The sequence below is a fragment of the Mustela erminea genome, chromosome 2, assembly GCF_009829155.1.
Source record: "Mustela erminea isolate mMusErm1 chromosome 2, mMusErm1.Pri, whole genome shotgun sequence".
Taxonomy (NCBI): Eukaryota; Metazoa; Chordata; class Mammalia; order Carnivora; family Mustelidae; genus Mustela; species Mustela erminea.
This window is the reverse complement of record NC_045615.1, coordinates 83,184,718-83,210,940: the sequence shown is the minus strand read 5'-3', so window position 1 is coordinate 83,210,940 and position 26,223 is coordinate 83,184,718. Positions and strand designations below refer to the sequence as shown.

At 34.2% G+C, this 26,223-nt stretch overlaps 1 protein-coding gene across 3 annotated transcripts in view; it reads left to right on the top strand.

Moving 5' to 3' along the window:
• The window catches only part of MFSD8 (major facilitator superfamily domain containing 8), a 38,182-nt gene that overhangs the window by 4,741 nt on the left and 7,218 nt on the right, over positions 1-26,223 (top strand). For all 3 annotated transcript variants that reach the window (XR_004283289.1, XR_004283290.1, XM_032333389.1), the window contains exons 2-11: positions 226-317; positions 2,236-2,279; positions 8,709-8,949; positions 10,005-10,118; positions 12,125-12,269; positions 12,990-13,045; positions 18,427-18,535; positions 21,314-21,448; positions 25,248-25,351; positions 25,440-25,687. Coding sequence is in view for 1 of the 3 variants with exons in the window: in XM_032333389.1 (XP_032189280.1) it covers positions 226-317; positions 2,236-2,279; positions 8,709-8,949; positions 10,005-10,118; positions 12,125-12,269; positions 12,990-13,045; positions 18,427-18,535; positions 21,314-21,448; positions 25,248-25,351; positions 25,440-25,687 (1,288 nt within the window). In the remaining 2 variants the exon portion in view is untranslated. The remainder of the gene's footprint in view (positions 1-225; positions 318-2,235; positions 2,280-8,708; positions 8,950-10,004; positions 10,119-12,124; positions 12,270-12,989; positions 13,046-18,426; positions 18,536-21,313; positions 21,449-25,247; positions 25,352-25,439; positions 25,688-26,223) is intronic.

Below are 26,223 nucleotides of genomic sequence, written 5' to 3'. Positions count from 1 at the left end.
GTCTCCCAAGTTTCTGTGTGTAATGATGCATTAATATAATCCATGGAAATTCAAAGAAATAATACTTATTCATAAATAATTAGTACAGCAGAAACCAATATTAGTAAATTACACCTCTGTCCTATTTTTTTAATTACTTTAGAAGAAAGAAAATTATATTATGCCAGAGAAAGTTTTATACATAATGAGATAACATTATACTACTTTTTTCTTCTTTAATCCTAGAGAATGGGATATTATAGAAACTGAAGAGCATTATAAGAGCCGATGGATATCAATTAGGATTCTGTATCTTACTATGTTTCTCAGCAGTGTAGGTAAGTATTAGAAATTATATATAATTAGGGTCGCCTGGATGGCTCAGTGGGTTAGGCCTCTGCCTTGGGCTCGGGTCATGGTCCCAGGACCCTGGGATCGAGCCCCACATCGGGCTCTCTGCTCAGCAGGGAGCCTGCTTCCCTTCCTCTCTCTCTGCCTGCCTCTCTGCCTACTTGTGATCTCTGTCTGCCAAATAAATAAATAAAATCTTAAAAAAAAAAAGAAAGAAATTATATATAATTATAAAAATTAGATAAAGTATCTTATTTTTTTAAAGATTTTATTTATTTATTTGACAGAGAGAGACAGTGAAAGAGAAAACAGAAGGAGGGGAGGAGGGAGAGGGAGAAGCAGGCTTCCCACCAAGCTGGGAGCCCGATGTGGGGCTTGATCCCAGGACTCCAGGATCATGACCTGAGCTGAAGGCAGATGCTTAAAACTGAGCTACCCAGGTGCCCCTAAAGTATCTTATTTTAATATCACTTCATTTTTAAATTTTTTTATTTTGATAAAAATCACATAATATAAAATTTCCCATCTTAAGCATTTCTAAGATCAGAAGTATTGTTTGTCTATATGATTATGTAACCAATATCCAGAACTTATTCAAACTTGCAAAACTAAAACTCTATACCCATCAAACAACTCCTCATTTCCCCCTTTTCACAGGTCCTGGCAACCACCTTTCTTTCTGTTTCTACGAATTTGACTACTCTACATACTTCATATAAATGGAATCATACAGTGTTTGTCTTTTTGTGACTAGTTTATTTTATTTAGCATAATGTTCTTAAGATTCATCCATGTTATAATATGAATCAGAATTTCCTTTTTTTTAAGGCTGAATAATACTCTGTTGTATATTTGGTGGGGAGGAAAATCTTTTCCTCTACTTTTTAGGTTCTGTAGCTGGCCCCTGCAAATTAAAGCAATGAAAGGCAGATCAATAGAATGAAAATTTGCCATTTGCAACTACATGCTACATGGGTGGAGCTAGAGAATATAATGCTAAGTGAAATAAGTCAGGCAGAGAAAGACAAATAACAGATGATTCCATTCATGTGTGGAATTTAAGAAACAAAACAAAACAAAACAAAAAAAACAAAGGAAAAAAAAGAGAGAGAGAGAAATCAAGAAACAGACTCTTAACTAACTATAGAGAACAAACTGATGGCCAGTCAGGGGAAGAGGAAGTGGGAGGTTGGATGAAATAAAGGATGGGGATTAAGGAGTGCATTTGTCATGAGGAGTACTGGGTAATATATGGAAGTGTTGAATCACTATATTGTACACCTGAAAGTAATATAACACTGTATGTTAACTATTACTGAAATTAAGATAAAATAAAGTAAAATACTTCTAATTTTAGTACTTAATTATCTAAAATTATAAGTAATAATTTTAATTTTAATACCAAAGAAGAAAATTATTTTAACTTTGGATTTTAATTAGTATGTTAAACATTTTACCTGTTATAAGTTTCTTGATTGTGAAATTGTAACCTTGATTTCAAATATTAGTTTACTATTTCAGTCCTCTTTTCATCAAAATCAATATTCAAAATACACTAAAATGAAACTAATAACTAAATTATTTTTAAAAATAGGCTTTCTAAAAAGAACGATGTATTGGGCCCCTGGGTGACTTAATTGGTTATTAAGCATCTGCCTTTGGCTCAAGTCATGATCCCAGAGTTCTGGGGTCAAGCCCTGCATTGTGTTGGGCTCCTTGCTTAGTGGAGAGCCTGCAGTTCCTGCTCCCACTGTGTGCTCTCTCAGTCAAATAAATAAATAAAATATTGAAATAAATAAATAAAGTCCATGTTATTCATGGACTTTATTCATGTTCAAAAAATTATATCTATAAATATTGATGAAAGCATTTTAAGCATAAATAACAAACTTTGCCTCTTTACAGGATTTTCCATTGTGATAATGTCAATATGGCCATATCTCCAAAAGGTTTGTACACTTCAATCTATTATTCTCTTAAGTAGCTATAGTAATAGTAACTCTTACATAGTTAAAAGTTTTCTTAAGAATCTCTCTGGTGTCTTATTGATTTAATCCTTACTAGAGTAACTTGAGATAATAATTCCTCAAAAAAGCCTTGCAGGTAAGGTGATCAAATGCTTTATTGTGCAAACCAGAACACTCTTGAAGTGAAGGGAGTACTATATCAGGAAACAGGATCCTGGACAGTCCCAGGCAAATGTAGATGTATGGTGACCTACTTACTAACCACTTTCACATCCTATCAATACTGACTCCTTGATAAAAAAAGACACTACACATTATACATTGTCTGAATTCCCGAAATGTACAAATGACATTTCAATGCAGTAATTTTGTGCTTTCCTGTAGAATTAATTTGGGTCGTCAGATAACATTGTAAAAAGAATAGATAATATATGTGTTTTTATGCTTTGGTTACTAGATGGGAAGGAGGGGATCAAGAAGATACAAGTTTAGTGGGTACTCTGATATCAGTTAATCATCAAATCCTACCAAGTCTACCTTTAAAATATATATATGGGACGCCTGGGTGGCTCAGTGGGTTAAAGCCTCTGCCTTCAGCTCAGGTCATGATTCCAGGTCCTGGGATCGAGCCCCGCATCAGGCTTTCTGCTTGGCAGGGAGCCTGCTTCCTCCTCTCTCTGTCTGCCTGCCTCTGCCTCTCTTGTGATCTCTCTCTCTGTCAAATAAATAAATAAAATCTTTAAAAAATATATATATTTTATATTTTTATATTTTATATTTATATATTTTATAGATATAAGTAAATTATATATAATATATATATTTTAAAGATAGACTTCATAGGACTTGATTATATATATATTGACATATATTTATATTATGTTATATGTCATATATAATATATACAAATACATATATATATACTTGTATATATGTATATATACTGATGTATGTATATGTGTATATTTGTATATATATAAATAAATTATATATATAACTTATTTGTGTATATTATATATATGTGACATATAACATAATGTAAATATATGTCAATTCTATCTTAAATCTTCAGGAATGAATTTACTGAAAATCAGTATATAAGTTGCAGATGTATTTCATCTCTAAGAATATTTCAGTTAAGGTTCTTGATCAAGTTCCTCCTACTCTCCCACCTCCTGTTCACTCATTAAACTGCTAAAGCAGATTAACTCCTGTGATGGCCTGAAACTGCTCTCCTTAAGGTCTTCAATTACTTAATTGCTGAGCAATAGATATTTTTCAGTACTTTAGGTGACGTTTGAGTAGCATTTGGCATTGTTGTCCTCTCCCTGCTTCTGAAAATCCTCTCTTAGCTTTTATACATTACTTTTTCCTGGCTTTGCTCTTTAAATATTTGTTCTTAAAGTCTTTTGTGAGTTTTCTTTTTCAACTTGCTCCTTATATGTTGGTTTTTCCCAGAGGTTGAGCAGTGTGTGTGTGTGTGTGTGTGTGTGTGTGTACACGCACATATGTGTATGTGTATTGTAGCCTAAATCCTAAGCTTTGGTCCATGTGAGATCTACAGCAAACAATTTGTTAGATGTATCTACTTGAATGAACCTAGCTTCCTCGGGTCTTTATACATTTTTTTCTGGAATGCTTTCCCTGCCTTTTTCTCTCCTTTCCTCTGTCCTTCCCTTCCACCCTACTTCCCTGTTATCTTTTATTCATTCTTCAAGGCTTTGTTCCAAAAAGCCTTCTCTGGTTGTTCCCCAGCGCAGTTTAAGTTAGAAGGTTTTCCTGTGTGCTTCCATACCCCTTTATCATTAACACTTACCACTGAGTGTCATAACAGTGTGTTTATGGAGAATTAACTACTCCATCTGAGCATTAGGATGTTCAGATGGCTTCAACAAAAATACTAGACATATCTGATGAACACCTGAAGATTAAAAATAATGCCTATGATACAAAAACTTACTGACATTTTATATTTCATTTTAGATTTTTTAGTTTTTATGAATTTTTAACTTTCTGAAAATGCTAACTTTTAAAATATCTGATATTTTAAAAGGAATATAAGGACAGAAATACAAACTTCATTTTTTATGAATTTGGTGCCACATTTTCATTGCTACTTTGAAATTTATTTGAAAATTAATCAAAAAATTATATTACTTGAAATTATTACACATGACACTAAAAATTCTTTCCTTACTGGCATAGTTACTAGAATTAAAGCAAAATACTTAACAATTCTAGAGCAATATCTTTTTTCCCAAAAATATATTTCCATGTGTCAAAACTCTTTTTATTTCTGTTGTCCTTGTATTCAGTCTGTTTAGCCTCAAAATTATCAAAAGAAGGGTATCTACAATAATTAGGTCTACTCAGCACAATATGTTGAATTTTGAAAAAGTACACTCCTTTCTTCAGATACTTGAAAGCTCTTCAAAGGTAAATTTAGTGAGTCCATAAACTTATAATTAGTTCTTTGACAATACAAATATAGTAATTTCACTAAAAAAGTTATCAACTAATTTTCTCAAGTTATTTCATAACAATAATGAAAGTTTGCTGTGTGATAGGTACAGTAAAAAACCTTTCACCTTTTGATATTCATAACAACTCTGTGAAATGATTATTACCACTCCTGTTTGGCAGGTGAAAAACTCATACTCAGAAAGTTAGGTAGCTTGCCCAGGATCACACAGCTAGAAAATTGCAGAGCCAAACCTATATGAAACCAAAATCTGACTCAACTAGTGCTATGTCTACTAGGTTAAACTTTTAAAATCTTAATTTAAGGCTACCATCTTTTTTATTATAATATGTTGACAAATATTACTTAGCTTAAATGCCATATGTGAGAAAGATAAAAAAAAACTAGACCTCCCCCCACCCCCCCAAAAAACCCCAGAAAACAAACAAAACAGTAATGTATTTGAAAGGAATTTGGCGCTGGTGTGAACTTCTGAATTGTACTTCTTTCTGGCTCTGGCTCATAGACAGCCATCAGACTAAGATTGCTTAGACTTTGTTGCCCAGAAGTGGGATAAATTTCCAGGAAGATTTATATTCTTAAACCTAGATTTTAAGTTGGAAGGATAGGTTATCTTATAGGGGCAGGAAGATAGTGGGAATACTCATGCATAAATTATAATAAAGTATAATAATAAAATAGACATATTAGTAAAACAAAGTACTAAAAAATATTAGTTTTTATATAGTATAGGTTAACATTCATTGAGTCCATATGTATGCTGACATTGCCCTAAGCACTACACAAGTATTGGCTTAAATAATTCTTATAACAACTCTGTGAAGATATCCTCATTTGACAGATAAGAAATTGAAACGTGTGATTCCCCCTCTCTCCCACCCCCACCAGCTAATAATTACTGGATAAGCAAAGCCTGGCTTGGACACTCCTTGATGATGAAACCTAGTTTGGAAACTCTGTATTAACTCATCTTTCTACCCCTATTTCCTAGCATAGTTTTTGTCATAGAAAGGCACTTAGTGACTATTAACTGAAATAATGAGCAATAATCTACACATAAAGAGGCTTGGAACATCCATACTCATGACTTAATTCCTATAGCAAAGCATGACGATTTCTAGAACTTTGACTTTGTCAATGTTATTAGCATTTTTAGAGAATAATGTTTTGAAATTCGATACCATGTACTTTGGAGTTTGGAAAGGGTTTTGTTTAGAGATGATATAGATCCAACTTTCACTGAAGTGTAATATAAGTTATTACAGATGATTACTATATACTATATACTCATAAAAGTCTAAAAGTATGGGTATGGGGTGCCTGGTTAGCTCAGCTGGTTAAGCAACTGGTTCTTGATTTCACCTCAGATCATAATCTCAGGGTCGTGGAATCAAGCCCTGTGTGGGTCTCCGTGCTCAGTGCAGAGTCTGCCTGAGATTCTCTGTCTCTCTCTCTCCCTTTTCCTCTGCCCCTCCCCTGCTCTCTTGCTCTCTAAATAATAAATAAATAAATAAAATCTTAAAAAAAAATTTTTTTTTAAATGTATGGGTGGGTGTGTGTGTGTGTGTGTGTATGAGAGAGAGAGAAAGATTCAGAGAGAAGGAGAGAGAGAGGCAGACAGATAGGCATGGGCTATTAGGAGGATGTTTCTAATCCAAACTTCTAATCCAGAATTAAGAAATTCTGGAAGACTTTCCAAAGTCACACTGGAGCTGAGTTCTGAAGGTCTGCAGATGTTAGTTTCCTGAAGATAAGGTGTGGGCCAGGGAGTTGGAGGTGGGAAGGCATTGCTGGTAAAAGGGAGCAGTAGAGATGCCAGCACAAAGTCCTGGAAGCGAAGAACTTGACTCATTTTGGAAAATTCGAACAGTTCTATGTGGCTAGAAATTAGAATTGGGGGAATTAGAATTGCAGAGAGATGACTTTAGAGAGGAGAGATAGTGGCCAACTTATGAGCTAGTTTTTCATAAGAAGCAGTTTGGATTTTATTCTGAAAACAGTGTGATAGAGATCACCAGAAATGGCCAGAGGACCAGAAATAAGATGCTGTTACTACTATAAGAGAAACACATATGAGTACAGATAACAGTTCAGTTACTGAAGTGACTACCTTCTCTTACAGCGTAGAAACTGTATCTCTGAAACCATTTTATTTCCTGTTGCAATTATAGTAGAATTCTAGGAGATTCCAGTTTTCCAGTCACCATAAAGAATAGTAGTCAATTAATCGGGAAGGAGACAAACCATAAGAGACTCTTAATCTCACAAAATAAACTGAGGGTTGCCGGGGGAAAGGGGGTAGAGAGAAGGTGGTTGGGTTATGGACATTGGGGAAGGTACCATAGCACCATGGTGAGTGCTGTGAAGTGTGTAAACCTGCCGATTCATAGACCTGTACCCCTGGGGCTAATAATACATAATATGTTAATTAAAAAATAAAAATATTTTAAAAAAGAATAGTAGCCAATTAAAAGTTTCCATTGGTCTCTAGCAAATACTATTGTTAGAGCCATCCCCAAGAGTTGGCTTCTATGAGATGGATACTTGACTATAATCAATTGCTATCCTGAGAAGACAATTTTATCCTTTTGCTTTCAAACCACATTTATCATTAAATTGTGTCATAATTGCTTTTTTGAAAATTAATTAAAATATTTTTATTACATGAAGTTATTTTATATTTTAATAGATCAAAGGCACCAAAGGTAATGTGGGTAGAAAATAAAAACCAGAGTGCCTAAAATAAGAGATATTTTTAAGGCTAGAACTTTAATATTGTGTATCATTATACATATTCACTCCTATTTCTCATCCCCTACAAGAAAATGTACCCAAATATTTCCATTTTAAACTATTTAAAAATATATTAGAAAAGACAAGACTATGGTTTTCCTTATGTTCTGTCACTTAACCTCAGTATATTTATATCTTACTTCCTAAAATTTAATGGTGCTGATTTTTCCAAATTACTGTATAGCTTATCATATATTTTTAAAAAGTCTGTTAATTTATTCCATGGTCCCTTTTGTGAGCTAAAATTTTCTATTTTTTTTTAAGTATTTCATTTTCTGAATTTAATCATTTGGTTCTCTCCTCAACATTCATTGTGATATATAAACCTTCTTTCAGTGGTAGAACCCTAAGTTGTCTATGTTGAATGGAAGAATTAATAACAGGTTTAATGGAAGAATTATCTTTCAACTTTTGTGTTTTTATTCTCTTCTTTAAGCTTTTGACTATTGTACCCAATTAAAAAAAATACGTTTATGAAAAAAAATACATTTATGGTGCTAATGGCTATTTAGCTTATGGAGTAGCATAAGTCTAAAGAATTAAATTTACATTATTTTTTTAAAGATTTTATTTATTTATTTTATTTTAGAGAGAGAGAGAAGAGAGAGACAGAGAGAGAACATGAGCAGGATGGAGAGGCAGGGGGAAGAGAGCAGCAGATTCCCTGCTGAGCAGGGAGCCTGATGGGGGGCTCCATCCCAGGACCCAGGGAACGTGACCTGAGCCTAAAGCAGATGCTTAACCAGCTAAGCCACCCAGGCATCACCAACTATATTTACATTATACTAATTAAGGAATGGCATATTATTTTTATGATGTGATTATTTTATATATATAATGTGGTTATTTTTAACAAGATTTTTATGAACCAGAAATTCCCATAAATCTTCCTAAAAGATGAGCCTTCCCAAGCATTTTTTTCCTAGTGTGTAGTGAATTGGTAGCACATTTAATTATAATGTCAGAAGTTTGAATCCCTTATTATAAATAATAGTGTCACAAAACTTATATTTTAGAATTATTGTTTTTATTTTTTTAAATAGGAAATGTTACATGGTCTGAAAAATGTATTTAAGTTTTATAACCTTTATTTTTCTTGGATAACAATTCTTAAAGCATTGTACTTTTTTCTGCAGATTGATCAGACAGCTGATGCAAGTTTTTTGGGCTGGGTTATTGCTTCATTTAGTCTTGGCCAAATGGTAGCTTCACCTATATTTGGTTTGTGGTCTAATTATAGACCAAGAAAAGAACCTCTTACTGTCTCCATCTTCATTTCGGTTGCGGCTAACTGCCTCTATGCCTATGTCCACGTTCCAGCTTCTCATAATAAATACTACATGTTGGTTGCTCGTGGATTGGTGGGATTTGGAGCAGGTAATATGTATGTATGTGTATGTTTGGCTGTGTCAGACCTACATTCATGCTGACATTTATGGCCCTCTCTCACCTGGTGTCAGCCCCTCAAAATCTCATATCTCACATATAGATATCTCATTACAAATAGACACATATCTTTCCTGTCATTTTGCCTTTCCTCATGATGTTCCCATTACCTATAGTTTCTTTATTCTGTTCCCATCATTCTTCATCCTTCAAGATTCAGTTCAAGTTCTGTATCTTCCATAAAGCTTTCTTAGGTAACTATTCCTTAACAGATCTTTCCTTTCTCTAGTCTGTGGCACTTGCTTATATACTGTTTTGCATTGTTTTCATCCTTTATCACTAACCAGATAGAAAACTTTTATAATGAGAGACAATTTATGACTTCCTGAAATATTCTGTGGCCCCTTACAGAGTCTTTTGCACATAATAAGAACTCAAGAGAGTTTTTTTTCAATAAATTTTTTTCAGCCCAATTCATAGTGGATTTCTTTTTCTGTTTCTTATATTATGGGTGCAAAGCATGCAGTGTCTGACATCTTTGTTTTAAAAATAGTTGTAACAGGGCGCCTGGGTGGCTCAGTGGGTTAAAGCCTCTGCCTTCGGCTCAGGTCGTGATCCCAGGGTCCTGGGATCGAGCCCCACATGGGGCTCTCTGCTCCGCAGGGAGCCTGCTTCCTCCTCTCTCTCTGCCTGCCTCTCTGCCTACTTGTGATCTCTGTCTGTCAAATAAAAAATAAAATCTTTAAAAAAAAAATAGTTGTAACAATCAGTAGTATACCATTCACTCAGTGCTTTCTCCATATTTAATGAAGAAAAAACGTTTAACATTTCCATAATGCCTTTTTCATTCATTCAGATCTTTAACTGTGTTTTCATGTTACCGAAAGCAATATTTTCCATTAATTGATACATTTGCTTAATGTACATGCTTTGTATGATCATAAAGAGGAAGCAGTGATTTTTGTTCTATATAAAGCCAAATTAAGTTGAATTCTATAAACTGAAGGATATTTTCTTTTACTTTGAATTATTGTGTCTTTTTTTAGGAAATGTGGCAGTTATTAGATCATATATTGCCGGTGCTACTTCTCTTCAGGAAAGAACAAGTTCCATGGCAAACACTAGTGCATGTCAAGCATTGGGTTTTATCTTAGGTCCAGGTAGGTATTTTTCACTTGTCATTACTTGAACTAGGAGAAATTTCAAGGTTCAAATGTGAAATGGGTCCAAGTATAAAACCTCATACCTGAAAGGACACTAATATTTTTTGATCCAGCTGGAGGCTAGGCTCTTTATATGTGTTAACAAATGACCTCTAAAGCAAATTATATTAGTCCCATTTTACAGATTAGGACACCAAGGCATAGAGAATCTAAATTATTCAAGGTCAGCCAGATAGCATATGGGAAATATGAGGTTTAAAGCTAACTCTGACTCCAAAGTGTATGCTCTTTGAAATAATCATTTAGCTTGACTTCTCCATAATAGTTTGCACCGCCCATTTATTAGAAACAAAATTCTTTTGACTGAGTATTCAAGGAAAGTTATAGAAGGCTCTTTACCCTTCTGCCCTTTGCCCATGTCTTTCAGATTTTTCTAAGGTTGAAGAAAATGAAAGAATTTTTAAAAGACTGTTTAAAGACCATTTTTCTTCCAAAGCTTCATTTGAACTTTGAGTGTAAAACATTATTAATGAAATTTAATACTTCCCCAAAGCAGGTAATTTTTTGCTGAATAGATAAATTAGTAATCTTTATGCTTAGAAAACATTAAAAAATATATAATTGTCTCATGCTTTGAATATTACAGTTATGAATATCATCGCTTTGAATCCAGCTCAGTTTATTTCATCATTAATATTCCACCCTCACCCGTTTCCATTACTTCCTTTTAGATAGCCAAGAAAAGGCTCTAAAAAAGATAATCTAATTTATCCTTCACCGAAATCTAATGGTTCAGTTTAGTATTCTGTAGAAAAATATAATAAGCACAAATGTAGAATAATTGGACTGACTGCCATATTATAAAATATTTGAAGATACAGTGTGGGTCTTTTTTATTTACCACTCTACCCCTCGTATCTAGCACAGTACCTGGTATAGACTTAGGTTCTCAGTAAATATTTTGACCACTTAAGAAGTATTTTAAGGATTAAATAATGATAAAACAAAATAAAATAAATGAGGTAAAAGCATGTAATAAATCTCATAACATTTTAGTGCCAAGAAAATGGAAGTTCAGAGACAGTACTAGCTAGTATAAAGGCAGACAGGACATTAGAAAAAAAAAAAGATCAGCACTAAAATTTATATCACCTTGTTCATTGATTTTCCACATTTTCAACCTAAGAATAAAAGAAATAATCAAAAAGAAAGAGATAGGAAAAAAAAGGTATTTTACAGATTATCTCATTTAAATATTTGTATTATATTTAAATGTAAATATAGACCAGAAAAAGATTAGTTGACCTTTCCTATAATAACCACATTAACAGCACTAGCATTTAATGAATGCTTACTATGTGCTAGACACCGTTCTAAGTATTTTATATGTAGTATCTTACTTCATCCTTGCCTTAAGTTTGCATGTAAATTTTGGAAGAGTCAGATATAGAATCTACATCAGGAAAGCAAACCAGTACTCTTCCAATCTGATTTTTGCCATAGATACAAATTTTAAAAATATATATAATTTAAATACCTTACATACACAGTGATAATTTGAAATGTTGACTTAAAATGTGACATTCTGTTTCTTAAATTAAATCATGATTTATTTATAGAAGAAACTGGATAATTTAGATTTCCTGTGGAGATGTTTTTTTAAAAAGGAAGATACTGACAAGTTACTTTAGATATAAAACTTTGTGAGTATATGTACATCGGTGTTTAACATTTTTCTCATTGTTAGGAGCCTTCTTAGACATTTTTTTCCTAATACCACAGATCAATTGTATATCTTTTATGTACTATATGAGTATCTATGCTTTATACAGAAGAAATAATATTGTACCCCCTTCCCCTGAACTTTCTTGCCTCTATTGAGATACATGATGTAGATGGATGATTCCATAATGTTGCTTCCAATCTTGTAAATGTCTTTCACATGTTTTTTAGCTTGTGCCTCCTACTTAATAATTCATCTGTATACATTTTATTTTATTAAGTTTTTCAGGCTTGTTTTGCTCTCATTGGAGAAAAGGGCGTGACATGGGATACCATTAAACTACAGATAAACATGTACACAGCACCAGTTTTACTTGGCGCGTTCCTGGGAGTTTTAAATATTATTCTGATCCTTATTCTATTAAGGTAATTATATAGAAATGATGAAACTACCTTTGTAAATTGTGAAATTAAATAAGCACTATCATTATTGGAAGATAATTATTCCTATAAAGGCTTTGTTTGGCTTTTGATATCTATAATTGTGTTCGTGTTTTTTTGATCAGCTAATGAATATAGTACTCAGAACAAATAATGGACAATCTGATAATTGAGAATAAAGTCTTTGAAGACTCAAGGTTTGATCTTGATTTCCTAACTATAGGTTTCTAAATTGGGGAATAGCATGAAAGTAACATTTTAAGTTGATTAATGATTGGTATCAACCTTAAATCCAAAATTTATTTACCTCTCCTATCTTTTTTGTTCATTAGAAGAAATTTTATAAAACTACAGAAGTTTTATTACTTTATATTTCCTTGGAGTACTTTATCCAAAGGCCCAAAAACATTAACAAAAAATGTTCAAAATCATGGAAAACTTCAAATATTTATTAAGGTAGATCATGTGTGCTTTTGAATGAATTGAATATTATTTTTCATTTTATAGGATAATATAGTAATTGTAACTTGTACCTTTTAAATTTTGTTGGTTATATCTCACTGGTAGTAATCTCATTAGTCAGAAGTCAGTAAAAAGAAACCCATATCAGAATGTGCAAAAATAGGAGGCTACTAATAAATTTAAGTCATTTATCTATTATACTAAGTTTTTCATGGATACAATACTTATTTTTTTCTATTTAAGAGAACATCGTGTGGATGACTCAGGACGACAGTGTAAAAATGTTAATTTTGAAGAAGGTACTATTTAACCTGTTTGACTAAATTGCTAGAATTGCACATTATCAAAGTGTTTCTGATGATTCTGTCTGTCTGATATTTACTTGGATTTTGCTTCTGAGGACAGTACAGTGGGTGACTGGGGAGGATCTTCAAAGTTGAAAGTTACCTAAATTGATTATTATTTTTTAAAAGATTTTATTTATTTATTTGAGAGAGAGAAAGAGCACAAGCAGGGGGAAGAGCAGGAGAGGGAGAAGCGGGCTCCCCACTGAGCAGGGAGGGCAATGCAGTGCTCAACCCCAGGACCTTAGGATCATGACCCCAGCTGAAGGCAGCCCCTCAATGGGCTGAGCCACCCAGGCACCCCTAAATTGATTATTGTTTAAAAATGCTTGCCCAGGAGCTCCTTGGGTGACTTAGCTGGTTAAGCATCTACCTTTGGCTTGGGTCATGATCCCAGGAGAGTCCTAAGTAGGGCTCCCCCTCCAAGGGGAGTCTGCTTCTCCATCTGCTGCTCCTCCCACTCATTCTCTCAATCTCTCTCTCTCAAATAAATACATAAAATATTTAATTTTTTTTAATTTTTAAAGTTAAAAAAATATTAAAAAGGTATGCCCAGATCAGTTATTTGGTGTTCATGATTGGCAAGGCTAAAACCATTGCTAAAAAATCACTTCCTCTTTGTTGTAAAGAGCCAATATCTTAAAACCCTCCAGTTCTTTGGGATGATTTCAGTAACTTTCCTTCTAAATGTGTTTTTCTGTCTCAAGCATTTCTTTACTCCCTTAATCATGGGAACAGGTTTCTCTCGTGTATTTTTATTCTTTTGGTGTACTCTTACAAGTGTATATTTTCATCCCTTAGATCTTTCTCTGAACTCAGAAGTAGGTATCCAATCTGGCCAGTAGGTATATTTTACTAAATAAACCACTATTTTACTTCTTGGGGAGTGTACCCCTCTGTGCAAAAGATTGCAACTCAGTTCTTGCCTTTAAGGAGTTTGGAAAGTTGTGAAAAAAACAAAGTGTTATTTTACTAAGTACTTTTATAGCCATTTTATTTAATTTTCATGACAAAACTAGTGGAAGGTTAAGTTAAAAGTAGTAGGGTGGAGAACAGAGTGGTGGGGAGCATTAGTAAGTTTTTGAAAAAAGAAGAAGTCTGATAATAGATTCCATGTGAGACTAATACAGATGTGTAAAGGCCTGAACTAGGGCAGCAACTAAGAATGGAGAAGGGATGGATACGAGTTTTTGAAGGGAAAAAAAAAGTCACGATTCTTGACAGATTAGATATGGCATATTAAGGAATAGAGGGAGTTGTTTTGAGTCTAGATAAGTGAAAGAATGGGCGAGAACAAGAATTTAGGAAGGGACATCAGTTGAACAGAGAAAATGATTTCAGTTTGGATCAAGCTAAATATACTGCTACAGTAGAAAAACTCAAAAATGCTGAGGCATTTGTAATTTTGGCCATTGAGATCAAAGCTAAAGATACAAATTTCAGAGTAAGCCAGTGAAAAACTATAGCAACAAAGAGGGAGAGGAAAAAAAAGGAAGGGGTAGATGAATTAAGTGTGGCAAAATATTGTTGGATAGAGGGGCTGAATATATATTTGAAAGTTTTCAAAATGAAAGAAAAGCAAAGTAAAGAAAGAATGGTGAGCAAGTGCCAGCAGGGGGTATAAGCCACTTTGCTTAAAACGTGAAAAATAGGGTGCTAACTTAAAGGACCTATCAGATAAAAGGAATGAACAATTTGAAGAGGGTGAGTATAAGGTGCTAAGACAAGGGAGATACATCAGAAGTGAAATCTTTCCAGAAATTGGAAAAGAATAACAATATCAATCAGTGCTTCACTGACTTTAATATGCTTATTAAGCACCTGAAAAGCTTGTTAAAATGCCAGTTCTGAATCACTAGGCCTAAGGGACAAGGGCTGATTAGGGCTGCCAGATAAAACACAGGATGCCCAGTTGAATTTGAATAATTTTTTAGTATAAATATGTCTCAGCCAGTTAAATTTAGATTTCAGATAAACAACAAATGATCTTTTATTTTATTTATTTTATTTTTTATTATTTTAAATAAAATTATATAATAATATATTTTATTATATAATATATAATAAAATACATATAAATAATATATAATAAAATAATATATTTTATTAATTAAAATAAATAAAATAATATATTTTATTATATATTATTTATTTTATTTATTTATTTTTACAAATAATCTTTTAGTGTAAATATGCCTCAGATATTTCATGGAACATTCTTATACTTAAATTTCAAATATTGCACAGAAAATATTATTATTATTATTTATCACAAATTCAAACTTAACTGGGTATCCTGTATTTTTATTTACTAAATCTGATGAACGTAGTGATATTCTGAGAGTCTACATTTATAATAAGCTACCATGGGAGCTGATGCTGCTGGTCTCTGAAACACACTGTCCAGTATGGTAGACACAAGCCACATATGGCTATTTAAATTTAATTTAAATAACATTTAAGAAATTCCTCAGGCACACTAGCAACATTTCAAGTGTTAAATTAAATCTAACTGAATTATAGAACACAGGCGAAGAACATTTCTATCATGTCAGAGGTCTGTTGCACAGCACTGCACAAATGAGAGTTTAGAAAGACCAGACTTGGGGCGCCTGGGTGGCTCAGTGGGTTAAGTCGCTGCCTTCGGCTCAGGTCATGATCTCAGGGTCCTGGGATCGAGTCCCGCATCGGGCTCTCTGCTCAGCGGGGAGCCTGCTTCCTCCTCTCTCTCTGCCTGCCTCTGCCTACTTGTGATCTCTGTCTGTCAAATAAATAAATAAAATCTTTAAAAAAAAAAAAAAAAAAAAAGAAAGACCAGACTTATTTTCTTTCTTAAGAATCTAGGTACTTCAAAATGGTTTCCAAAACAAAAGTCATTTTTCAATTTCAGTAAGTATTTAAATCTGCCCGCTTTTTTGCTATTATTAAAAATATTATCATTGGATAGGTTATAATTTCTAATTACATAGTCTTTGAATTAATATGAATCTATGGTTTTCTTAAAAATTCTTATAATTTGGGGAGCCTGGATGGCTCATTCATTAAGCATCTGCCTTCAGCTCAGGTCATGATCCCAGGATGCTGGGATCAAGCCGCTCATGGAGCTACCTGCTCAGCGGCAAGCCTATTTCTCCTTCTTTCTCTCCTGCTCCTTGTGCTCCTTCTCTTCCTGTGTCTTTCTTTCTCTGTCAAAGAAAACAAAAAAACAAAAATAAAAACTTTAAAAACCTCATAATTGGATACCCAGTTGGCCCTCATAATCTAGAATGCAACATTTCAGAGCTTTCCCCATTGAAGCCAGTAGTGGGTAGAGGCTGCGGAAAACTAAGCGCATATGAAGCAAACTCCAGTCTTACTTGGGGCAGGGTTGCCTTTTGATTCAAAGGAGTAAAGACTGGCTTCTAACTTTTTTTTTTTTTAAAGATTTTATTTATTTGACAGACAGAGATCACAAGTAGACGAAGAGGCAGGCCGAGAGAGAGAGAGAGAGAGAGAGAGAGAGAGAGAAGCAGGCTCCCTGCTGAGCAGAGAGGCTGATGCGGGACTCGATCCCAGGACCCTGAGATCATGACCTGAGCCGAAGGCAGCAGCTTAACCCACTGAGCCACCCAGGTGCCCCGGCTTCTAACTTTTTTATGATGAGAAAAACTGTCTGAGGGAAGTAACCCCTTGCCCCCTGCTGCTGCTGCACATATGCTTAAAGATAGCATAAAATAAAGATGTTCTTGAGTTACCAACTTGGTTTACTCTGAATAAGTGGATAATTTATAAAATAGCGTGACAGATGTATATAAGTAAATATATATGGCTTCACACTTCTTGGTTACATCAGAAATAGTCCTATTCACAGTCAATAGTGTGCAGCTTAACTACATAGTTCAAGATAAATAAGTACACTCACTTTGCCCTCCTAATTTATTATTTTTGTTTTAAAGATTTTATTTATCTGACTGAGAGAGTATACACAAGACACTAGCAGGGGAGTGGGAGAGGGAGAAGCAGGCTCTCCACTGAGCGGAAAGCCTGATGTTGGGCTTGATCCCAGGATCCTGGGATCATGACCTGAGCCAAAGGCAGACACTTAACAACTAAGCCACCCAGGCACCCCTGCCCTCCTAATTTATAAAACCACCATCAAATCTTGGTGGTTATTTGCAATATATATTTCTCTTTTCTTTTTCTTTTTTTTTTTTTAAGATTTTATTTATTTACTTGACAGAGAGAGAGAAGGAGCACAAGGAGAGGGAATGGGAGAGGAGAAGCAGGCTTCTGATGATCAGGGAGACAGATGTGGGACTTGATCCAGGACCCGGGGTCATGACCTGAGCTGGAGGCAGATGCTTAATGACTAAGCCACCCAAGTGCCCCATAAAATGTATTCCTTGATAAAAATATAAATAATGACATAAGGACTTCGAAAAATTGTGATAATAACATGAAGATATTTACTAATTCTAATTTCACATAGCATTGAAATTCAAAATATATATCCATTGAAGTGAATCACAGAACTAACTGATTTAATAAACTATTATGAGGTCTTCATTGAAATCCTCGTAAGTTTAAAATTTAAGTGAAATAGGAAAAAACCTTGCAATGGAAATTTACTTTTTTAAAAGATTTTATTTCTTGAGGGCGAGAAAGAGAGTACATGAGCAGGGAGAGAGGCAGAGGGAGAGGGAGAGTGAATCTACAGCAGACTCCCCACTGAAATGCAGAGCCTGATGCAGGGCTCAATCTCCTGACCTTGAGACCATGACTTGAGCTGAAACCACGAGTTGGCTGCTTAACCAACTAGCCACCCAGGTGCCTGCAATGGAAATATTTTTAGTATGAGATCATTTTATATAATTTTATAATATTCCTGCTTTGGATTGAAAGAAAGTTTGTTGAAAATACAACTATTTCCTATAGATAACAGAAAGTATAGCTCCTGGGAAGAAAATTCACTTTATTTTCAAATTTCATTATAAAAATTATTTCTGTTGGGGTACCTGGGTAGCTCATTTGGTTAAGCATCTTCCTTTGGCTTACGTTGTGATCCGAGGAACCTGGGATTGAGCCTTGCATTGGGCTCTCCCCTCTGAGAGGAGTCTGCTTCTCCCTCTCCCTCTGAAGTTCCCCCTGCTTGTGCTCTAGCTCTCTCAAATAAGTAAAATCTTTAAAAAAATAAAAATTATTTCTGTCTTAAATTGTTACTTTTAAACTGCTTTGAGCCTAAAAGTGATTTTAAATGTTCAGTCATAGAATTTGCTACATAAAATTTCTACATTATTTTAGTGTCATTAGAAAAATTAGATGTTTAAGTCATAAAATTTTTCTCCTATTTATTACAGCAAGTACAGATGAAGTTCAGGTTCCCCAAGGAAATATTGATCAAGTTGCAGTTGTGGCCACCAATGTTCTGTTTTTTGTGGTTCTATTTATCTTTGCCCTTTTTGAAACGTAAGTTTTATTTTGTCTTCATCAAATCACATTACATAAATAATGCAACTTATAATAATGAATACAAATTATAATGAATAATAATGAATAACATGATTTGATGAATAACATGATATAATGAATAATGCAATTCTTAATGCAACATTAATCAGGTATATTGATGTTCTCAAAAACTTTATGTAAGGCATATTTTTTGTCATGATGAAAAAAGTACATATAAATTTTATGCTTTTAACCTGAATAGAGTTTAATACTTATCTGTAATCTTACTACTTTATCTCACTTCCTTATAAAGGAATCTGTTCACTAGTCTTTCTTTTCTTTTTCTGAGTTTTATATATATATATTTAATGTAGTTCTAAAACTTCAGTGCCATGATTTAATTAACTTTAGGCTATATAACTATCTATTTATATTTACATGTATTGGGTTCAGTCTGGCAACCTGTTAAAACTATTCAAGCTCTGATCCTGAAAAAAAAAGTAGTATATTACAAAATCCTTGCCTTGTGTAAGTTTTGTTGACTCTTAGCTATCATATGGCTTTTTATTTTTAAAATGCCTTTCCATTTTATTGTAAAAATAGTACATTCTTGGTATAAATATTCTAAACTCTATAACTGTATCTCCACATCCACTTCTTTCCCTGGAAGTAACCACTGCTAATATTTCAGTATTAATTTTTCAAATTTTTTTTCTATACAACTATAAGTAGTGGGGTGTATGTGTGTATTAAATCAACCTGGAATATGGACATCACTTGAAAATTTGGTTTATTCCTTTGTAATCATTGTGACATTTTTATGCCAGTACATGTAGATTTGCTTGATTTTGTATTTTTAAAATTATTAAAGTATGTGAAAATTTCAGTTCATCTGATTTTGGGGGCATTTTTAAAAATTGTGGTAAAATACACATAACATAAAGTGTACCATTTTAACTATTTTTAATTGTACAATTTAATGGCATTAAGTCTATTCACAAATGTTGTACACCATAACCCCTATCCATTTCCAGAATCTTTTCCTCATTCTAAATAGAAGTTTTACACCCATTAAACAGTAAGTCCCCAGTGCCCCTCACCCGGCCCCTGGTAGCCTTTATTCTACATTCTCTGTGGGTTTGCCCAATCTAGGTACCTCAAATAAATGGAATCATACAACACATTTCCTTTTGTCCTTTTGTGTCTTGCTTATTTTACTTAGCAAGATGTTTTTAAGGTTCATCCATATTATAGCATATATTTGAATTTCATACCTTTTATGGCTAAATAATATTCCATTGTGTGTATATACCAGTTTCATTTATCCATTCATCTATCAGTGGATTTTTGGGTTATTTCCACCTTTCGGCACTTGTGAATAATACTATGATGCTGTGATGAACACTGGTGTACAGGTATATGTTTGAGTCCCTGCTTTCAGTTCTTTTGGTTGTATACCCAGAGGTGGATTTGCTAAATCATATGGTAATTCTATGTTTAACTTACTGAGAAACTACCAAACCATTTTCCACATTAGCTCTTCTGATAATCAAATTAAAAATGGTGATGTTCTTCTTTTTTTTAAGAATGAATATCTTAGGGACGCCTGGGTGGCTCAGTTGGTTAAGCGGCTGCCTTCGGCTCAGGTCATGATCCCGGCGTCCTGGGATCGAGTCCCGCATCAGGCTCCTTGCCCAGCAGGGAGCCTGCTTCTCCCTCTGCCTCTGCCTGCCATTCTGTCTGCCTGTGCTCGCTCGCTCTCCCTCTCTCTCTCTGATAAATAAATAAAATCTTTAAAAAAAAAAAAGAATGAATATCTTAACTATATTTCTTTTTTTTTTTTTGAATATTTTATTTATTTTTTGTCAGAGAGAGAGATCACAAGCAGGCAGAGAGGCAGGCAGACAGAGGGGAAGCAGGCTCCCCGCTGAGCAGAGAGCCTGATGCAGGGCTCAATCCAAGGACCCTGAGACCATGACCTGAGCCGAAGACAGAGGCTTAACCCACTGAGCCACCCAGGTGCCCCAATATATTTCAATTCGATTTTGTAGCCAGTTAATAGAGGAGATAGAGAGTAGGAAAAGAAGCTTAGCAAGGAAGGAGACAGTCATATAGAATAAGAACAACATTCAAGAGTAGGGAAAGAAGGGTACCTGGGTGGCTCGGTCAGTTAAGCATCTGCCTTCAGCTCAGATCATGATCCTGGACTACTTCTCCTTCTCCCTCTGTCACTCCCTCTGCTCCTTCTCCCTCTCTGGCTCTCTCTCACTGACTCTCTCAAATAAATTAATTAAATCTTCCAAAAAAAAAACACCAAGAAGTAGGGAAAGAAATACATTCAGAAATAGGGATGAAAGAGACTGAGGAAGAAAAATCCAGCAAGTTTCTAATAACTTAATTATAGTAACATTGTTAATATTATGTTATTACTTATTTCAATGAAATTAAAAAGAAACCAATTTAAACCGATTTAACCATGACTAGTTAGTTAGAATGGTAAGAATTACAGTTTGTTTCTTTTCCTGTCCTTCAGAATTTTTGCAATGTGGATCTATTACTTATATAATTAGAATAAATATTAGTAAATAAAAAATACAAACAGCCTAACTTAGTAGCTAGTGCACGTAGCAATAAAATGTGCTTAAAATGTGTTAATTTTTTTTTTTTAATGTAGAGCTGGTGTCATTTCTAAAAGGGGGGCAAATTCTTGAATATATCAGTATTGTTATTAAAGCTATTTCACATTTATAATGCCTATGATTTAAATTAAAACATTTTTTTTTTTGTTTTTCTTAGAATTGTTACTCCATTAACAATGGATATGTATGCCTGGACTAGAGAACAAGCTGTATTATATGATGGAGTAATACTTGCTGCTCTTGGAGTTGAGGCAGTTATTATTTTCATGGGGATTAAATTACTTTCCAAGAAGTAAGTTATGTGTCTTTGATTTTGTTTCAGTGAATTTTAAAATAGACTTTTAAAAAAGTCTTTTTTCTAAAAAAGTGAAACATGAAACAGAGCTAACAATGTAAACAACTGTGTTTGTAAAATACCTTAAAGTTTTTCTCTCATTGTGTATTACTTTTAGTCCTTGAATGGTTGCAAACAGATTTAAAGTTTATTAAAAGAACATGATATTTCTATACCATATGACATATTCTTTGGTAAAGCAAGATATTTTACAAAGTGAATTAATTTCTTCTAACATATCTTTTGTATATTATGTTTTATTTAAAGTATTTCTTAAAGTGTATTTTATAAAATTCTATTCTGCTGTATAGGTTGTACAACAGAAAAGATTGAATGGTTAAGTCTGGAAAATTCTGGTTAAAATTACCAAACTTCTTTTACTCTAAAATTTCCAGATCTTAGGTGCATAGATATAATATCACCATAATGACAAAGACATTATGTAGCATTTCTCAAAGTTACTTGTAACTTTGACCACAGAATATTTCTTTTCTAAAAATTTTTAAAAGATTTTATTTATTTATTTGAGGGAAAGAGAACAGGAGCATGAGCAGAGGGAGGGGGAGAAGCAGACCCCCAGCTCAGTAGGGAGCCAGCTGGGCTGCAGGGCTCAATTCCAGAATCCCAGGATCTCAACCTGAGCCCAAGGCAGACACTTAACAGACTGAGCCACCCAGGCACCCCAAGAACATTGTTTTAAAGAAGCATTTTGTGGGGCGCCTGGGTGGCTCAGTGGGTTAAAGCCTCTGCCTTCGGCTCGGGTCATGATCCCAGGGTTCTGGGATCGAGCCTCACATCAGGCTCTCTGCTCTGCAGGGAGCCTGCTTCCTGCTCTCTCTCTCTCTGCCTGCCTCTCTGCCTACTTGTGATCTCTGTCAAATAAATAAATAAAATCTTAAAAAAAAAAAAAAAAAAAGAAGCATTTTGTAAAACTACAACTGCAATAACATGCTTTGGAGAAAGTGCTTGTATAAAATTAAGTTCATTCATACAGTCTAGGATGGCACATTAGTTGATGAATTTGACAATTCTAAGAATTTGATTATTCCTAAAATGCTTTAATAATACTTTAGAACTTTAGGGGCACCTGGGTGGCTCAGTTGGTTAAGCATCTGCCTTCTGCTCAGGTGATGATCCCAGTGTCCTGGGATCGAGACTGTTTCTCCTTCTCCTGTCCCCTGCTCATGCTCTTTCTCTCTCTCCCTCTCTCTCAAACAAATAAATTTTTTAAATCTTTTTAAAAAATACCTTAGAACTTTATAAAGTTCTAAAATCAATTAACAAATCTTGAGTCCGTGTGTAGGGTTAAGCGCAATGGGAGATACTATGAAGATTCCTATGTTTATAGACCCGAATAGAGGAGCCAAAATACAGATACAAACATAGACATAGATTTATATTCAAAATAAATAATAGTAAATGCATTACAGAGTAGAGCAGTCCTGCTGATAGGCATTTTTACAGATTGTCCAATTCATACCTTCAAAGAGCTTGTATTCTATTGGGTGGGAAAACCAATAAATAAAAATGTGAAATCAGGTAGTGATAAGTACTGTGAAGAAGAACAGAGAGAGGAAGAAAATAAAGAGTAGCAAGGGCAGGGTTGGGAGAGAGCATCAGTGTTAGAAAGAAGCAGGAAAACAAATTTGACCAGGGCAGAATGACAGAAATGGCAAATGGGAGAATTGGACAATATGTAAGAATGCCTATCAGCAGGACTGCTCTACTCTGTAATGCATTTACTATTATTTATTTTGAATATAAATCTATGTCTATGTTTGTATCTGTATTTTGGCTCCTCTATTCGGGTCTATAAACATAGGAATCTTCAAATGGGAAAACATTAGGTTAGAAAGATGTGAAACCTTGTAGGTATTCTGAGGGTGATGTGAAGTGTTTGGGTTTGTATATATTGTTTTAGGAAGTCTTTTTAAAAATATTTCATTTATTTATTTGAGAGAGAGTGAGCAAGAGAGAGAGAACATGAGCAGGGTGGCAGGGGGAGAGAGAGAAGCAGACTCCCCACTGAGCAGGGAGCCTGATGCAGGACTTGATCCTAGGATCCTGAGATCATGGCATGAACCAAAGGCAGATGCTTAACCAACTGAGCCCCCAGGTACCCTGTTTTAGGAGACCTTTGGTCTTGTTTGTATATTTCGCTTTTATTATAGAAAACCTCTAACATATATAAGCGAATAGAGAGCGTCATGTACTGAATTTCTAATATCCATTACCCAACTTCAACAATTATCAATCCTTGGTAAGTGTGATTCATCTGCCTACTCCACAGGGAGGCTGCTTGAATTTCTCTTCCTCTGCCCCTCCCCCCAGTACATGCACACAGGCGCTCTATTTCTCTCTCTCTCTCTCGAAAATAAATAAATCTTAAATAAATAACAAAAACAAATTTTAAAATTAAGTGATTTCTGAATATCCAAGCAGTATTCAAATGTTCTCTGTGGTTGCAATAGTTTTTAAAATTTGTTTTATTTCATACTGTCTTTTGTTTCACAACTTACTTGACTCAGGCTCTTAAGTTTCTTAAGCCTTTTAATCTATACATTTAACATTTTTCTCTCTTTTTTTCCCTTCCAAAATGAAGAAATCAGGATGTATGTTTTATAGTTTCTCGCATTTTGGATCTCGCTGATTGAATGGAACCCTGTGGTGTTTTGTTTTTGTTTTTGTTTTTTTACATTTTCCTGTGTTTACTATATTTCTCAAAAATTGGTCCTTAGATCCAGAAGCTTGATGAAATTTAAGTTCAATTTTTCAGCAAAAATATACTTTATAGGTTGTATTATATGCTTACATCATGAGAAATGTTAGATTTTATTTCTTTTTATACTGTTAGTGACTCTCAAGCATTCCTAGATTCATTAATTTATTAATAGATCATTATACAATGCTGGTTTTTAATTATATCATGTCTTTATTTAATTTTTTGGAATATTTTCTTTAAAGAGAACCTTCTTATCACCAATTATTTGGATATCTTGAGGTACAGTTTGTATAGGAAAGACAAGATTACTTCCTTTTATTAAGTGATTTTTTATTTTTTTTATTTTTTTTATTTTTTTTTTATTTTTTTTTTTTTATTTTTTTAAGTGATTTTTTAAAATAATGATTCAGCTTCCTAACAGCCTTTAAAAGTAGCCAAGAATATTTTATTTTAATATAATATGAATTCATAGATTATAACATTTTTATGTGTTATAATCCATTGTCATTACTATTATTTTTGGTGTTCACACTGTTATGTTTTTGGCCAGCATCTTCAAATTGGCTCAGAGTACCTTTATCTAGGTACTAGGAGGACCTAGTAGTCACCTCTAGCATCTAATACTTCTGGTATGAAAAAATATCCAGACTCATCTTTTTCTTTTTTAAAAAGATTTATTTATTTATTTATTAGAGAGAGAGAGCGGGAACAGAGAAGGGGCAGAGGGAGAAGCAGACTCCCTGTAGAGCTGGGAGCTCATCTTGGGGCTTGATTCCAGGACCCTAAGATCTTGGTCCTGATCCGAAGGCAGACGTATAACTGACAAGGCACCCCTCCAGGCTTATCTTATATGTTTTCTGTTCTAGGTATGAAATTAGTTGGTTCTTTTTAGTGGAAAATTATATTTAACATTCATATTATTTGGTATATGACTAAAAGGATCAAGATATTATATCACAGTTTTAAAATATAAAAGTAATGGAACTATGTAATACTGTTTTGTTTTTAAATTACAAAGTTTCTGTTCTTTAACAGGATTGGCGAACGTGCTATTCTACTGGGAGGACTCATCGTTGTATGGGTTGGCTTCTTTATCTTGTTACCCTGGGGAAATCAGTTTCCCAAAATACAGTGGGAAGGTATAACCATACACAATTCTATAATGTTTGCCCCTGTTATTCATCTAAAATTAGCAAGTAATGTACTGTGCTAATTTTGTTTTAACAGATTTACGTAATAATTCAATTCCTAATACGACATTTGGGGAAATTATTATTACTCTTTGGAAATCTCCAAGAGAAGATCACAATGAAGGACCAACTGGCTGCCCAATTGAACAAGCCTGGTGCTTCTACACCCCCATGATTCATCTGGCCCAGTTCCTCACATCAGCTGTGCTAATTGGAATAGGCTATCCATCCTGTAATGTTATGTCCTATACATTATATTCAAAAATTCTGGGACCAAAACCTCAGGTGAGTCATTTACCCTGATATTGCTATTGCAATTATATGAAATAGAGTTGTAAGCACTTACATTTTTTGCTACCATTCTCTGTTTTTACACAAGCTGACTTGGTGGATTTTTATCTTATTCAGCCCTTTTTAAAATGATTTTATTTTTTTTATTTTAGAGAGAGATATAGAGAGAGAGAGCGCGCACCAGAGTAAGTGGAGGAGTAGAGGGAAAGGAAGAGAATCTCAAGCTCTCAATCTCAATCCGTGCTGAGTGCAGAGCCTGGTGTTGGGCTCTGTCTCACAACCCTGAGATGATGTTCTGAGCTAAAACCAAGAATTGGACACTTAACCACCTGAGCCACCCGGGCGCCCCCCAAGTTTTATTTCTGACTTATCTTTTTAGTAGAAGTTGTTTAAATGGTCACAAAGTGAAAATATGAAGGGGTGCCTGGGTGGCTCAGTGGGTTAAAGCCTCTGCCTTTGGCTCAGGTCATGATCCCAGGGTCCTGAGATCAAGCCCCACATCAGGCACTCTGCTCAGTGGGGAGCCTGCT